This window comes from Chiloscyllium plagiosum, unplaced genomic scaffold (genome assembly GCF_037043375.1).
Source record: "Chiloscyllium plagiosum isolate Xiang-an unplaced genomic scaffold, Cpla_swu_hap1 HiC_scaffold_13, whole genome shotgun sequence".
Lineage (NCBI taxonomy): Eukaryota > Metazoa > Chordata > Chondrichthyes > Orectolobiformes > Hemiscylliidae > Chiloscyllium > Chiloscyllium plagiosum.
In genome coordinates, this window is record NW_028270151.1 from 86804454 (window position 1) to 86820062 (window position 15609).

The window sequence follows — 15609 nt, forward strand, 5'->3', positions numbered from 1 at the left end:
ACAATAAGTAGAAAAATGCAATCTAAAGCTAAAAGAGTAAAGTTAAAACATGAAACAAAACATAGTTTAAAACTATTTCCTGACGATATCCTTTAGAATGCCCTGAATCAAGAGAGATCACAGCCTCTTTCAACTCATGTTGTTAATGAAAATCTACAGCCTTAGGTGAATATGTGACTGAGCACTATGTTAACTAACATAATTAACTAACCAAACCAAATCTATCAAAGCAGATTTCATTCTGAGACCTGATTTATCCAGGAGAGATTATAACCCATTGCTGCTTTTCCGGTTTGGGAGTAGTTTCAGTATGGATTTTGTTACTGTTCACCTGCTTAACGATAAACTCAATGATGCATATGACTTTGGAATCTCAGATTCACCAGGAACTTTTACTGGGTTCTAGGTTTTCATGATTGAATGCTGTACATATAGAACTCAACAGCTCAGGAGGGAATTAGCATTCTTGTTGAAGTGTTGAGCTCCTTCCTGTTGTCTGTCTTCCTCCTGGTCATGTGGAAGGAGTGTCTTGGCAGAATCATCTTGTACTTTCTTCCATTCAGGGAATTCCTGTTCTGCAACGATTTCATGATGAGCTTGAGATGTGTGGATTGAAGTGACAATACGGCAAGGCTTGGGGAGTATTGCCCTGAGGAGTATTGTCAAACACAGAGACCTGGGGGTTCAGGTACATTGTTCCTTGAAAGTAGACAGGGTAATAGAGAAGGCATTTGGCACATTAGCCTTCATTAGTACAATTACAGAATTTAAAAGACTTTTGAACATGTATGTGAATAGAATGGTTTTAGAGGGATATGGGCCAAACACATGCAAATGGGACTAGTTCAGTTTAGGAAGCCTGGTTGGCATGGATGAGTTGGGTCTAAGGGTCTGTTTCCATGCGGTATGACTATGACTCTTGATGTTTTGTGAGGGTTCTCTTGACTGCCTGGATATGGCTTTCTAAAACTGGTGTCCCATTGAGGAATGGAGATAGTCAACCCATACTGTTCAGTGTATTCCGTCCATTCTTTTTGTCACTTATTTATTCTAGGAATCCATTGCTCAGTGAATTGTATTCCTGCAACTGAAATGATTGTTGTAGCTGTCAAATCTTAGCTTTTCAATAAAAGAGAACCTTGAGTAATGGTCAACAACTGTGGGACTATTGTTGATTATGTGTGAGTAAATTGTCCCCACAGATTACCTTTGTCTGGATGGTAATTCAGTATCTATCACCGTCTCTGCTTATAAGGTGTGCAGATACAACTCCTGGAGCTGATCTGCTGAGTTTACTCTCTTCCATTCCTACATGGTCGTGTTCCTCCTGCATCATTCTGAGTACAGTTAATCTGAATCCTTCTTGCAGAATGCCATCTTCTAGTCAGATGCCATCTCTGGCAGACCAGCCCTGCTTATTACTGATTATTATCAGACCATTTCCTGACAGAGCATCAGCATCTGATCTTATCTCTAAATTGGCTCAGTTTTCATTCCTGTGTGTCCGTCAAAATTATTTATGACAACTTAGGAGGTTTTTTTTTTGTGTTGGCTCGGTTGAATTGTTTTCCTTTTCTCTCTGGTCTTGATCCCTCACTATCTCCCCTGATAACATGTACCAGAGGACTGGAGGATTGCAAATGTTGTGCCCTTGTTCAAAAAGGACAGTGGAGATGACCCAGGTAATATAGACCAGTGAGCCTTACATCTGTTGTAGGAAAGGTTTTGGAAAGGATTATAAGAGAGATTTATAATCATCTAGCAAGCAACAATTTGATTGGAGAGAGTCAACATGGTTTCGTCAAGGGCAGGTCATGTCTCACAAGCCTCATTGAGTTTGAGAAGGTGACCAAGCATGTAGATGAGGGTAGGGCAGTTGACGTGGTGTACATGGACTTCAGGAAAGACTTTGATAAGGTTCCACATGGTAGGCTGTTGGAGAAAGTGCGGAGGCATGGGATTGAGGGTGATTTAGCTGTTTGGATTAGAAATTGGCTTTCTGGACGATGGCAGCGAATGGTGGTTGATGGAAGATATTCAGCCTGGAGTCCGGTTACTAGTGGTGTGCCGCAAGGATTTGTTTTGTGACCACTGCTGTTTGTCATTTTTATAAATTACTTAGACGCAGGCGTAGGTGGATGGGTTAGTAAGTTTGCAGATGATACCAAAGTTGGTGGAGTAGTGGACAGTGTGAAAGAATGTTGCAGGAGGACTTGGATAAACTGCAGAATTGGGCTGAGAGGTGACAAATGAGAGTTTAAAGCAGCTAAATGTGAAGTGATTTACTTTGGAAAGAATAACAGGAAGGCAGAATATTAGGTCAATGGAAAGATTCTTGGTAGTGTGGATGTGCTGAGGGATCTGGGTGTCCATGTACATAGATCCCTGAAAGTTGCCACCCAGGTTGATAGTGCTGTTAAGGAGGCATACAGTGTGTTGGGTTTTATTGGTAGAGGGATTGAGTTCCGGAACCATGATGCCATGCTGCAACTATACAAAATGCTAGTGCGGCCACAGTTGGAGTATTGTGTGCAGTATTGGTCGCCCCATTACAGGAAGAATGTGGAAGCATTGGAAAAGGTGCAGAGGTGATTTACCAGGATGTTGCCTGGTCTGGAGGGAAGGCCTTATGAGGAAATGCTGAGGGACTTGGGTCTATTCTCATTGGAAAGAAGAAGCCTAAAAGGGGATTTAATAGAAACATACAAGATGATCAGAGGATTAGATAAGGTGGACAATGAGAGTCTTTTTCCTAGAATGATGACGTCGGCTTGCACGAGGGGGCATAGCTGCAAATTGAGGGGTGATAGATTTAAGACAGATGTCGGAGGCAAGTTCTTTACTCAGAGAGTGGTAAGGGTGTGGAATGCCCTGCCTGCCAATGTAGTTAACTCAGCCACATTAGGGAGATTTAAACAGTCCTTGGATAAACATATGGATGATGATGGGAGAGTGTAGGGGGATTGGGCTTAGATTAATTCACAGGTCGGCGCAATATTGAGGGCCGAAGGGCCTATTCTGCACTCCATTTTTCTATGTTCTATGTCTCCTAAACAATGTTGTTTAACACTCCCTCTCCTTCCAATGGAACATGGAGCATTTCCAACTATTTGTCAAACTTTAGATGATTAGCTTTTTCTAATCTATTGTGTTGACCTTTGATCTGGTGTCTGTACACTAAGGAAAATTGTAATTTCTATAGAATGCAGCTGACTGCTGTAGGTAGATCCACAATGCTGTTCGGGAGGGAATTCTGGGATTTTGACCCAGTGACCGTGAAGGAACGGCGATATATTCCCAAGGCAGGATGGCTTGCAGGGGAACTTGCAGGGTGATGGTCTCATGTATCTGCTGCCGAATCCTTCTGAATGGAGGTGGTTGTGGGTTTGGAAGGTCTTTGGTTAATTTATGTAGTGCTTCTTGTAGATAGTGCACAGCCGCTACTGACCGTCGTTGGTGGAGGGAATGGATGCTTGTGTGTGCTTTGTCCTGGATGGTGTCAAGCTGCTTGAGTATTGTTGAGGGTACACACTCATCCAAGCAAGTGGGGAGTATTGCAGCACACTCCTGACTTGTACCTTGTAGATTGTAGACAGGCATTGGGGGAGTCAGCAAGTAAGTTACTCATTGCGTTATTCTAATCAACCTGTTCTGCCATGTTACCTCAAACAGCCATGTGAGATTTGAAGCCAGACCTTCTGGCTTGGAGGCAGGGCCATTACCATTTTGCACACAAGCCCTTTAGAGGGGATATGTCGGGAATCTGGTAGCTTGCCCATCCTTAGTCTAACTGAAACCCTTAATTCATTAATTAATGCCTGTTAAGGATGTCAGACTACCTACCTTGCTGTCACAGGTGCAATTAGCTTGATAGTTTTCTTTGCAGGATCTAAAAATAGACAAGAAATAGGGCTATCCCCTTTGGGCTGCTCATAGAGATGTACAGCTTGGAAGCAGGCCCTTCAGTCCAACTCGTCCATGCCAACCAGATATCCTAATGTAATCTAGTCCCATTTGCCAGCATTTGACCCATATCTCTCTCAACCCTTCCTATTCATATACCCATCCACATGTCTTTTTGTGGGGCTTCCTCACTGAAATTGTAACCTCCTTTGTCCTTCCTCTTGTGTTTTAAAATCCAACACCCTGTCACCAGTGTCGCCAATTCCCACCCAACACAAAATTGGCACCATATAACATTGAGAAAGGTGCCTTGTGTTCATATTGACCTCCTTGTCTCAGCAGTGACCACCATTGGTTTCTGGGTGCTGCACAGAGCAGGCAGCCAATCAGCTTGGCCAGCACCATAGGAGGGTGGGACTTCGAGTCCTTGAGGGGGTGGTGGTCTCATACTTGAATCCAATCTCTTGCTGAGCTCCAGTACAGATCACTCTTGTGATTGACTGGCTGTTCTTTAGGGTGGGACCCCCTTCCTTTATGGAGTGGAGGCCACACACCCCTACCTCCATTTTTTTTTGCTGTGGGGCAGTTTTGTTGAACGTCTGGCCTGAGCAGCATCTGTTTCCATCTGGGGAAATTGATGCAGCAAACAGTCCTGTCACACTTCCAACTGTCTCCCTGGGTTCCCATTTGATCTGAAGACTAAGGAGTTGTTTCTCCATCTGTTTGAACTAAAGTTTTATTTGACATGTGGCTGTGGTGTAGTTCCCAGGACTCTGGCTCTTGTGGTTGAAGTTGGAGACCGTGCTGGGGGCAACGGGGAAAGAGGCTGCAGCTTTTCTCCATTGAAAGAGTGTGCAGCTTTAAGAGTGAACTAACCTAGATTCTCCTTTACTCATGGCCTGCCTTGCAGCCAGTTACAAAGTGCTCTCAGGAATTATCTATTTTTTAATGACATGAACAATCCTATATCCAATGATAACACAAAGTTAGGTGATGTTGTAGACAGTGTAGATCATAGCATGAAATGGATATTGATAGATTAAGTGAATGGGTGCAACTGTGGCAGATGGAGTTCAATGTAAGCAAGTATGGGGTTATCCATTTTGGACAGAGAAAGGATTAAATCAGGGTACTTTGAAGTTAATATTTAGATTAGATTCCCTACAGTGTGGAAACAGGCCCTTTGGCCCAACAAGTCCACACCAACCCTCTGAAGAGTAACCCACCCAGACCCTCTAACTAATGCACCTAACACTATGGGCAATTTAGTATGGCCAATTCACCTAACCCGCACATCTTTGGACTGTGGGAGGAAACCCACGTAGACACTGGGAGACTATGCAAACTCCACACAGAGAGTCACCCAAGGAGGGAATTGAACCCGGGTCCCTGGCGCTGTGAGGCAGCAGTGCTGACCACTGAACCACCAGAAAGTCTGCACACCCCACACCACAGTTAATTCTCCAGGAAGCAAACCCACCTTTTTTTGGTTTGAACTTAATATATTGGAGATCCAAAGAGACTTGGGTTTCAGGGGGAGAGATATTTAAAATGCTACAAATATATGCAAAAAATAGTCAGGAAAACTAATGGAATGCTGACCTTTATATCGAGAGGACTGAAGTACAAGGTGTTGCTGAAGTTATGCTGCAATTATACGAAACACTGGCCAGATCTCACTTGGAGTGAAGTGAGCAAATCCAGGCATTCACCTTTGGAAGGATACTTTGGCCTTGGAGAGATTATAACATAGATGTTGACGAATGATATGTGGACTACAGGGGTTTGTTTATGGGGAGAGATTATACAAATTAGTTCGGTCTTCTCAAGAATTTAGAACATTAAGGGGTGATCTGGTTGAAGTCTGCAAGATGTTAACAGGTAAAGAAAGGGTAGATAAAGATAAATTATTTCCAGTGGTGGGGGATTCTAGAGCAAGGGGACATAGTCTGAGAATTAGGGCCAGACTATTCAGGAGAGATGTCGGGAAGCACTTCGACATGCAAGCGGGGATAGATGGTTAGGTCTCTCTCCCACGAATAGCCGAGGATGTTGGATCAGTTGTTAATTTTAAATCTGAGATAGATACAATTTGTGAAGCAAAGTATTAAAGGATGTGGAGCAAATCAGGTACATGGGGTTATAGATCAGCCATGACCTCATCAAACAGACTTGAGAGGCTGAATGGCCTACTCTGTTCCTATTTTCCTATTTGGTGCTCAACCAGTAAATATTGTGTGGAGGGAGAGGACAGCATTTGGAGAGAAGGATCATTCAGAATATCAAAACACCTAACTGATGATCTTTTACTCTGTTACAGGTGGATCCCAACTTGGAACAATATTGGTTCCATGTGCTCTCTGATGGTTGTCGGATAGCCTTGCTGTGGAAGTTCGGGGGCATCTATCTGGACACGGATATCATTTCAATCAAACCCTTGGAGTTCCAGAACTTCATCTGTGCACAATCAAGTAATTATGCAAATGGTGCAGCTTTGGGATTTAACCGCTCTCATTCCTTCATCAGGAAGTGCTTAAAGGATTATATTGAGAATTATAATGGAGCAGCTTGGGGTCAGCAGGGTCCAGATCTGATGACCCGAATGTTGAAGAAATGGTGTGAGACTGATAATCTGGATAACTTTCTGAATAGACAATGCAAAGGGATCCTGTACCTGTCCAGCAACTGGTTCTACCCTGTTCCATACACCGATTGGGAAAGGTACTTTGAACCAGATACATGGGAAGGGAACAGTAAAGAAATTGAACATGAATTCTCAAAGACACGAGGGGTACACGTCTGGAATTTTTTAAGTGGTGGTCAGAATAATCACTTCAAAGGAAGTCGATCACTCATGGAGTATTTCTTTAGCAAATATTGTCCAAGAACATACAATTTTCTCCCAGATTGATGTTTATTTGAGTGTTGATTTGCATAATTGTTTTACATGTGGTTATAACAAAATGACTGCTAATCACTGACTGACAGTATGGCCATCCATTTGGCCTCATCTCATTGTATCTTCACTGGTATCTTCCTACTCTCTGTGAGGCTGTCGGGTAATAGGAGGAGTGGGGGAATTGTTACTGGTTTCACCCTCTATCCTGCTCCCTTCCTTCCAACTCAGCAGTGCCCACTTCCCTGAGGTTCATTCCTCCAACATATTCGATGCCTCTTGATTCAAAATTGGTCGATTCTGGATAACTGTTGATTCAGTTCATCTCAGTATTACAGACATTGCTTCATTTAAATTATTGTGTTTTTATTTTTATCCAGTTCAGAAGCACACACAGTCATTGGGACGAGACCATTTGCAGTATAGGGAATGACGATGAGTTTAACATTCCCGATCCAAGTCAATTTGACGTTTACTTCTTCACTCATTAATTATCTCACATTCTGAATTATAGTCTGAACACTGCAAACTATTTCCAATGTCCTTTCTTATCTGGAAGTTGGTGTGAATATTTTACAACCTCTTTATCCAGCATTTCTTAATAAAATATGATCAAAGTCTGTGATAACATGACCATTGCTCTCAGGCACAATATAGTGAAAGGCATATCTCTACTGTAGCAGTTCTTACTGTTGGACTGTTCCCTTATCTGGTTGAGGTTATTAGTTTGTACATGTACAGAGTACAATATATTCCTAAATCTCTGGGATATTTAATTTTGATCTGACATGATCTATTTACTGAATCACTGACTTCTTGCCTGCACTGAGATTATACTTAATATACATGATCTTCAAGAATCTTTAGGTGAAATAAGGGAAATCTTTGCTTTGTCGCTGTTTTGTGATTATTTGGATAATTCTTTGGATGAGTCTATTGATTAATTAATTGACCTTGCAGATTCAGTCTTTGTATCTGAACTAAAGTTTGGTCTGACACTTTGTGGAATTGAGCTTGTAGTTCAACTGTGGTTACAATTAAAATAGAAAGACTGGGGAAATCTGCCCAATTATTAAAGACAGCTTGACCCCAGTTACCAGTCTCGAACTGGTAACTGAGTGATACACCGTTTCCAGTCAGAGACATTGTGTCAACTTGCTGCACATCACTGGGATCCTCTGTGAGGGAGCTCTATCTGTGTCATCATTAATGTGATCGGAGCAGCCCCTTTATTAAATATTGAGATCTTAATTGTAAAGTGGCCAGCAACAGAAGATGTGCTTATTAAAATGGACTGGAATTATACTGTACCCACGGCACCCAATGATGGGGTTTTGCACCTGTCTCTCAGGAACCTTACCGTCCCTGTATTCACTCCAGTGGAACAGGCTGCGTGCTAATGTGATAGAGACCATCCCAATATCTCTGGTTCCTGCTGTGTGCTTCTAGTGTTTGGCTCTCGGACATTTGGACCCATTTTAAGGAAGGAATCCAGGTTTGAGAACGATCAGCAAATCATCCCAACAGCTTCACCCTGAGCTGGAGAGGATGGAAATGACATGGTGCTGCCTTGTCCTCAACTGGGATATCCCATTGGAGCATTTTGGAGTGAAGTCATGGAGACGATTGTGTTTAAGGGTCGGATCATATGAAGATGTCCCACGTGTTGATGTCAGCTCATTCCTGATGAAAGACTGTATTTTTGGTCGTGTTGTGGTTTTGTTTCATTCTGTTTAAATCTCGCGTCAAACTAGAAGTGGATACATCTGTTGGAAACCAACACTCAGTTGTGGTGCATTCCTCAGTTTCTGGTGTGCTGTACCGACCTTGTTGATGGTGTTAGATTGAATAGGGCCAGATTTCATGTTAATGGGAGGATGCCACAGATGAATGGGTATTGGGCACTGGGTACCCCTTCTTGATACTTGGTTGAGTATTACCTAGGCTGCCCAGTGAAGATGGGTTATCCCCTACAGAAGGTGAAATTTTCTCAGGCGATTACAATTACAAGGGCTATTTATTGTCCCAAATCTTCACTGAAAGTTTTCATTCTGTCATAAGGATCCTGTAGGCATTCTTATTCTTCTGTCATTCTTGACTCCCTTGATGCTGCACTTTTGAAGATTAACCAATAATTTGATCCTATTAGTGTGCTGGAAACATGGCTTTCTGTTTTTATAAATGTACCTCATTTCAGTTGAGAGCCCACTGTAGGTGTGTGAGAAACTGATTATTGAATCTGTGTCACCCCTTAAAGTCCACTCAATGCTGGTTGAGATCAAAGTGGACCATCTGCTTTCCCCAAGACTGTAAGTATATGTGTTTTTAACACTATTTGTTGATCAAGGAGATAGGTTTTGAATCTGGAGACTGGAAGATGGAGAAGGGGATTCTGTTTGATGTTGTGATGCGATTTTTTCCCAAGGAGTTGTTGTGGTGAAGTATTTGTAATTGGGCTGATGCAGACTAAAGACTCATCACCTTCTTTCTTTCTATTCTTTCAATGGAACATACGTTGATGGCAGAGGTGGTCCCAGAGACTTCATGTTGCACAGCCATTACAAGAATAAGGTTAGCGTGGGTTTTAATGGAAATTAATAATTCACTCTGAGGAGATTGCTTGCAGTGATAATTTGATTCTTTTTGCTCCTATTCTCACATTCCTATTTAATGTTTCCTATCTGCTGGCTGGTGTAAACATCACTGTCCTTTGGGACTGACCCTTTCTATGTGATTGGAGGAGAAATGTCACTATAGAATAACAGCAGATTTGCTTCTCACACTCTTCCAAACGTCAGGAGCTGACAGAGAGCTGCTGTCCTCGAAGACACTGAAAACGGACATCTTTCCCTCCTGGCAAACACCCTGCCCCTCAGGATCCCTCCGTGAGGAACTGGGTGCCCAGAACCCTTGGGCATTTCAGGCAGAGTAAGGGTGTGAGCACTAACCATTATTTGCTGTGTTGATCTGAGAGCATCGTGATCCCACGCGTATGGGTAATCAAATTTCAGACTGTGAACTTGTGTATGTATTGCCTTTATATGTCTGAATGTGAATAATCAAATTGTGACTTTCTGCTTTGGTTTGCCTGTGGCCTCTTTGTCGTCTGTCATGCTGAGGCCAGAATCCTTTCTCAAGTCTCTGACGAGATTCCAGGAAGTTCTGGTTTCGAGTGCCTTGGCGCTGAGTTGGAGCCATTGTTTATCCCAGCGTCTTCTCCCTGTCCAGAGCTGATGGGATGTTTATAACTTTAACTTCAGTCAGTCTATTCTTGCTGTGATTATTGAAGTGAACAGATTAGAATCTTTTGTGCTGATTTATTTTTTTTAGGTGACTTTCTATTGAATCTTTTTTTTCTTTTTATCAAAACCACGAAACAGGTAATTTTCATTTAGTTGATGTTTGGATGATGCAGTGCTTATTACACCAGGGGCAAAATGTTCTCCACACTCTCAATAACACAATACAGACCCCTCTCTCTGAACCCCAATACAGACCGTGCTCTGTGAACCCCGCTACAGACCCCTCTCTCTGAACCCTGATACAGACTGTGCTGTCTGAACCCTGATTCTGACCACGCTGTCTGGCCTCCAATATGGGCCGTGCTTTCTGAGCTTCAATACCTGACAAAGTAGCTACCTGATGAAAGAATGGTGCTCCGATAGCTGATATTTCCAAATAAACCTGTCGGACTATAACCTGGCGTTGTGTGATTTTTAACTTTGTCCACCCCATTCCAACACCAGCACCTCTACATCATAAGCTCCAACACCGGCCACTTCCTGATCTGGACCCAATGTACTGAACACAATGAACCACAAATTGGACCATCTTGATGAATCCTGACACACCTTGCTGCACCCCAATACAGATCACTTCAACAAAGGCCCATTCTCCCTATATTTTATTACAGACCACTCACTATACCTCAATATAGCTTAATACAGACTGCTCACGCTGAACCCCAAAATAGAACGGTGTCACTGTGCCCCTGTGGAGAACCCTTTCGCTAAACACAATACATCCCACCCCCCCCCCAACAGTGTACCCAGTACAGATCCTGTAAGCACAGTGAGGTGGTGTTTTTTCTTTGTCTTTGTCCTGCTGGAGCAGTCATTCCTGTAAAAACAGGAACCCTGCTTCCTGCTGCATGTGCTGTGGCCTCCTGCTAGGAATCCAGAGATCCTCGGATCGATATCAACCCCATGGTGACATCACCTTCATCACCCGGCGACATTGTTTCCGAACGGTTCTGTGGGATTTTACTGGAGTGGTTGGGGTTTGTGTGTGTGTTTGCCGTTGGCAGCAGCCAGCATTCGGTTGATTCATGTATGGCATTGGGGCCCACGTGAAAAGTCAAGTTGAAAAATAAGCAGGCAGGGTTTGGTTTTGGCATGTGGGGTCTGGGTGCTGTTGATGAATGAGGAAGTTCCTGTGAGATCATGCATACAAATAAGTATCTGAAGTTCAGTTCCCTTTGTCCCAGAGGGCTATCATGTGGCCCAGATTCGTGTGTGCATGGTCATGTGCTGTGTGGTTATTTCTTCATTAGCTGTCCCCTAGACACTGAATGACATTATCGTCAAACCACAGTGGCGTGACCCCCTTCTACATTTGTTCCTTTCTGATAAACTATATTAAATAAAGCAACTCTTACTTCTAACTTTGGCTTTACTGCCCCAGGTTTCAGTAAGTCAAACAGAATCTGTCCCCCACATACCCCAAGTGTGTGAGGGCTGGGTGCTGTTGATGAATGAGGAAGTTCCTGTGAGACCATGCATGCAAATGAGTATCTGAGTTCCCTTTGTCCCAGAGGGCTATCATGTGGCCCAGATTAGTGGGAACTAATTAAAATAAAAGTGTTGAATCAAAGTGTTTTTTTTAAAACTGCTGTAACTTGGTCATGTCAGTATCTGGGAAATAAATCTCCAGTTATTGAAAGCTCCAGCACAACTCTAGATGGTTGCCAAAAGTCTAACAATGCAGTTTCAGAGTTTTCCCATTTATACTGATGCCCAACCAAGCTCCGAAATCAATCCTCTCTAAAACAATGCCTGTGACCTGTACTGGAGCCCAGTGCAGTCACTGATTAATTAAAACCGCTCCTTAATCTTAAAGTGTGAAGGACAATGTGTGACATTTAACAAAATCCAAAAGGAAAACTATCTTGTTCCATCTACCCAACAGTTGCAAGATTGAATGTGCAGGAAAAACGAGTTGTCAAACCCAGAGGAGGTTTAAAAGCAGAGGATGGTTGTTGGGACATGTCTGAAAGGCTAAGCTTCAGTGTATGGCCACTCTCATTGGAAAGTATTAAAAAAACAAATATATCACTGAAACTAAGTGTGTCTGACATTCAGTCCCAACATATCTGCAGCAAAAACTGACTTGTAACAGGAGTCCCAGTGAATCTGCACTTTAATTCCTTCTGGTTTAAAACTGTCTGTCCTTTAGTTACACTGCTCTGCTGCTAAAGCTGCACTTTCTGCAGAACACCATTTGAATTCCCACACTTTGATTCAGGATCTCAGCCCCCCCCCCTCCCCCTGTTATTGCCCTGCTCCTCATTAGTACACTGGTCACCAGTGTCCTGGAACACTGCAGCCCTTCCCAATCCCAGAGTCGGAATGTCAAAGCTGCTACAGAAGGAAGACTAATTTACAAATTACCCGGCATGCCAACTTGAAGCTACTCTGACTGCCTGACCATAGTGATGAGTGAACATCCAAGCAGTTTCTACAGATGCTGTCTGCCCTGCTGAGTATCTGCAGTATTTTCTCTTTTTCTATTTGCACTTTCCAGTATCTGCAGTATTTTTCTTCTTTCAGCTTTTTGGTACCTGCAGTATTTTTCTCTCTCTTTTTATTTCACCTTCCCAGTATCTGCAGTATTTTCTCCTTTTATTTCAGCTCTCCGGTATAGAGTCACAGAGTCACAGAGATGTACATCATGGAAACAGACCCTTCAGTCCAACCCATCCATGCCGACCAGATATCCCAACCCAATCTTGTCCCACCTGTCAGCATCCGGTCCATATCCCTCTAAACCCTTCCTATTCATATTTCCATCCAAATGCCTCTTAAATTTTGCAATTGTACCAGCTTCCACCACTTCCTCTGGCAGTTCATTCCATATACGTACCACCCTCTGCCCCTTAGGGCTCTTTTATATCTTTCCCCTCTCACCGTAAACCTATGTCCTCTAGTTCTGGACTCCCCGACCCCAGGGAAAAGACTTTGTCTATTTATCCTATCCATGCCCCTCATAATTTTGTAAACCTCTATAAGGTCACCCCTCAGCCTCCGATGCTCCAGGGAAAACAGCCCCAGCCTGTTCAGCCTCTCCCTGTAGCTCAGATCCTCTAACCCTGGCAACATCCTTGTAAATATTTTCTGAACCCTTTCAAGTTTCACAACATCTTTTCGATAGGAAGGAGACCAAAATTGCATGCAGTATTCCAACAGTGGCGTAAACAATGTCCTGTACAGCTGCAACATGACCTCCCAACTTCTGTACTCAATACTCTGACCTTTCTCCTTTTATTTCACCTTTCCAGTATCTGCAGTATTTTCTCCTTGTATTTCAGCTTTCCAGTATCTGCAGTATTTTCTCCTTGTATTTCACCTTTCCAGTATCTGCAGTATTTTCTCCTTGTATTTCAGCTTTCCAGTATCTGCAGTATTTTCTTCTTGTATTTCACCTTTCCAGTATCTGCAGTATTTTCTCCGTTTATTTCAGCTTTCCAGTATCTGCAGTATTTTCTCCGTTTATTTCAGCTCTCCGGTATCTGCAGTATTTTCTCCGTTTATTTCAGCTCTCTGGTATCTACAGTATTTTCTCCTTGTATTTCACCTTTCCAGTATCTGCAGTATTTTCTCCTTGTATTTCAGCTTTCCAGTATCTGCAGTATTTTCTCCGTTTATTTCACCTTTCCAGTATTTGCAGTATTTTCTCCTTTTATTTCACCTTTCCGGTATCTACAGTATTTTCTCCTTTTATTTCAGCTCTCCAGTATCTGCAGTATTTTCTCCTTTTATTTCAGCTCTCTGGTATCTGCAGTATTTTCTCCTTTTATTTCAGCTCTCTGGTACCTGCAGTATTTTCTCCTTTTATTTCAGCTCTCTGGTACCTGCAGTATTTTCTCCTTTTATTTCAGCTCTCCGGTATCTGCAGTATTTTCTCCTTTTATTTCAGCTCTCTGGTATCTGCAGTATTTTCTCCTTTTATTTCAGCTCTCCGGTACCTGCAGTATTTACTCCTTTTATTTCAGCTCTCTGGTATCTGCAGTATTTTCTCCTTTTATTTCACCTCTCCGGTACCTGCAGTTTTTACTCCTTTTATTTCAGCTCTCTGCTATCTGCAGTACTGTTGCTGCTGAGTGGCCTCTCTTGTGGTTCCAGTTTGACTCGTTGGTCAATGAGAAATTGGGGCCTCAACAGGTAGAAAACACTAACACTGGTCGCAAGCAGTGACTTTTGCCTTAAAGTTGAAACTAGTTTCCCTCAAATAAAAGCAAAATACAGCAGATATAGAAAATCTGAATAAGAACAGGAACTACTGGAGATGTTCAGCATCTGTGGAGAGAGAAACTGTCTTAGCATTTCAAGCTCCTTTTGATTCTTCTGCAGTTTGTTCCTGTCCCTTGTTTACCAAAATGATTCAGACTGAGTGTGTTTATCACTTAGCAACTTGTTCCAAGTTTTGGCATTGAAATAAACATAGGACGAAGGGAATGCCAGTTTGAGAGTGCCTGAGCTAGGATGATGACATTTTAGGAGATCGTCCACTCCTCCAGCAGGAACACTTTCTGCAGCGTTTGCACATTTTATGAGGACTCTTGATTAAGTAGTTGATCTCACTGAGGGTAATCCTTGGAGATTAAATCACACTGAGCTAGTGGGTTACAAGCAGTTTTAACTATCTGAAACTTGACAGATTATTGTTGTGCTGAAACGGGACAAGTGTTACAATCACCTTTCCTTATTTTTTTTTTCAAAGGTTCTGTCTTAGTCTCTCTGTCAGAATTCCTGCTCATTACTTTTCCAATGTCTGCAGCAGATCCTGGGGCATGGGAAATGGGAATCCAATTCTTTGGTTTCTCTGAACCCAGGGCTTGGTCTTCCCTTTGAAGAGTCACTGGACTCGAAACGTTGCCCCAGCTTTCTCTCTCCACAGATGCTGCCAGAGTTTCTCCAGCAATTTTTGTTTTTGTTTCAGATTTCCAGGAACTGCAGTTCTTCCTTTTCTTCTTCTCTTGAATATTTTTGTAAGATATTTTTGATCCCTAGTGGAGAATCAAAGGTTTTTTTGTTTAAACTAATGGAATGAAATTTTATGAAAATGATTTACATTGGTGAACAGATAAATGGATACGAAGGGATTTTAAAAAAATGATTGCAGTGTTTCTGTATTCTTGATTATGCTTATACATATGTAGAATATAAATGCTGATGATTTTGACACAATAAATGGGTTTGCAAAGGGTTTAACTTGTAATTGATTTTATTCCCTGTGCTGGATTGAGTTAGCAGGTTCGAGTCGGGAGTTAACATCTCCCGCAGGGGTTTTAAAGGGTTGTTCTCTGATGTAGTAACTGCTGGGTATTTCCCAGTTCCTGGACCTTGATTCCTGTCTCACTGCTCCCCCCGCCCCTCCTCACACAATCTGGAAGAACCAGCATGCAGATCTCAGGAGGGTCAGTGTCTGACCAATGTTTACTTGCCTCTGGTCCATTACCCTTTGAACTACAGTGTTAAGTGGGAGGAAATGTCCAAAATTGGACTAGACAGCAAATTGCATTTATGTCGAGG

The 15609-nt window shown here is 42.6% G+C and overlaps 1 protein-coding gene across 5 annotated transcripts in view; it reads left to right on the forward strand.

Annotated features, from left to right (window-relative positions):
• LOC122555685 (lactosylceramide 4-alpha-galactosyltransferase-like) overlaps positions 1 to 15283 on the forward strand; it is an 86518-nt gene extending 71235 nt beyond the window's left edge. For all 5 annotated transcript variants that reach the window (XM_043701699.2, XM_043701700.2, XM_087993884.1 and 2 more), the window contains one exon: positions 6224 to 15283. In XM_043701699.2, the coding sequence (XP_043557634.1) occupies positions 6224 to 6814 (591 nt within the window). In that variant the 3' untranslated portion in view covers positions 6815 to 15283. The remainder of the gene's footprint in view (positions 1 to 6223) is intronic.
• The last annotated feature ends 326 nt before the right edge of the window (positions 15284 to 15609 follow it).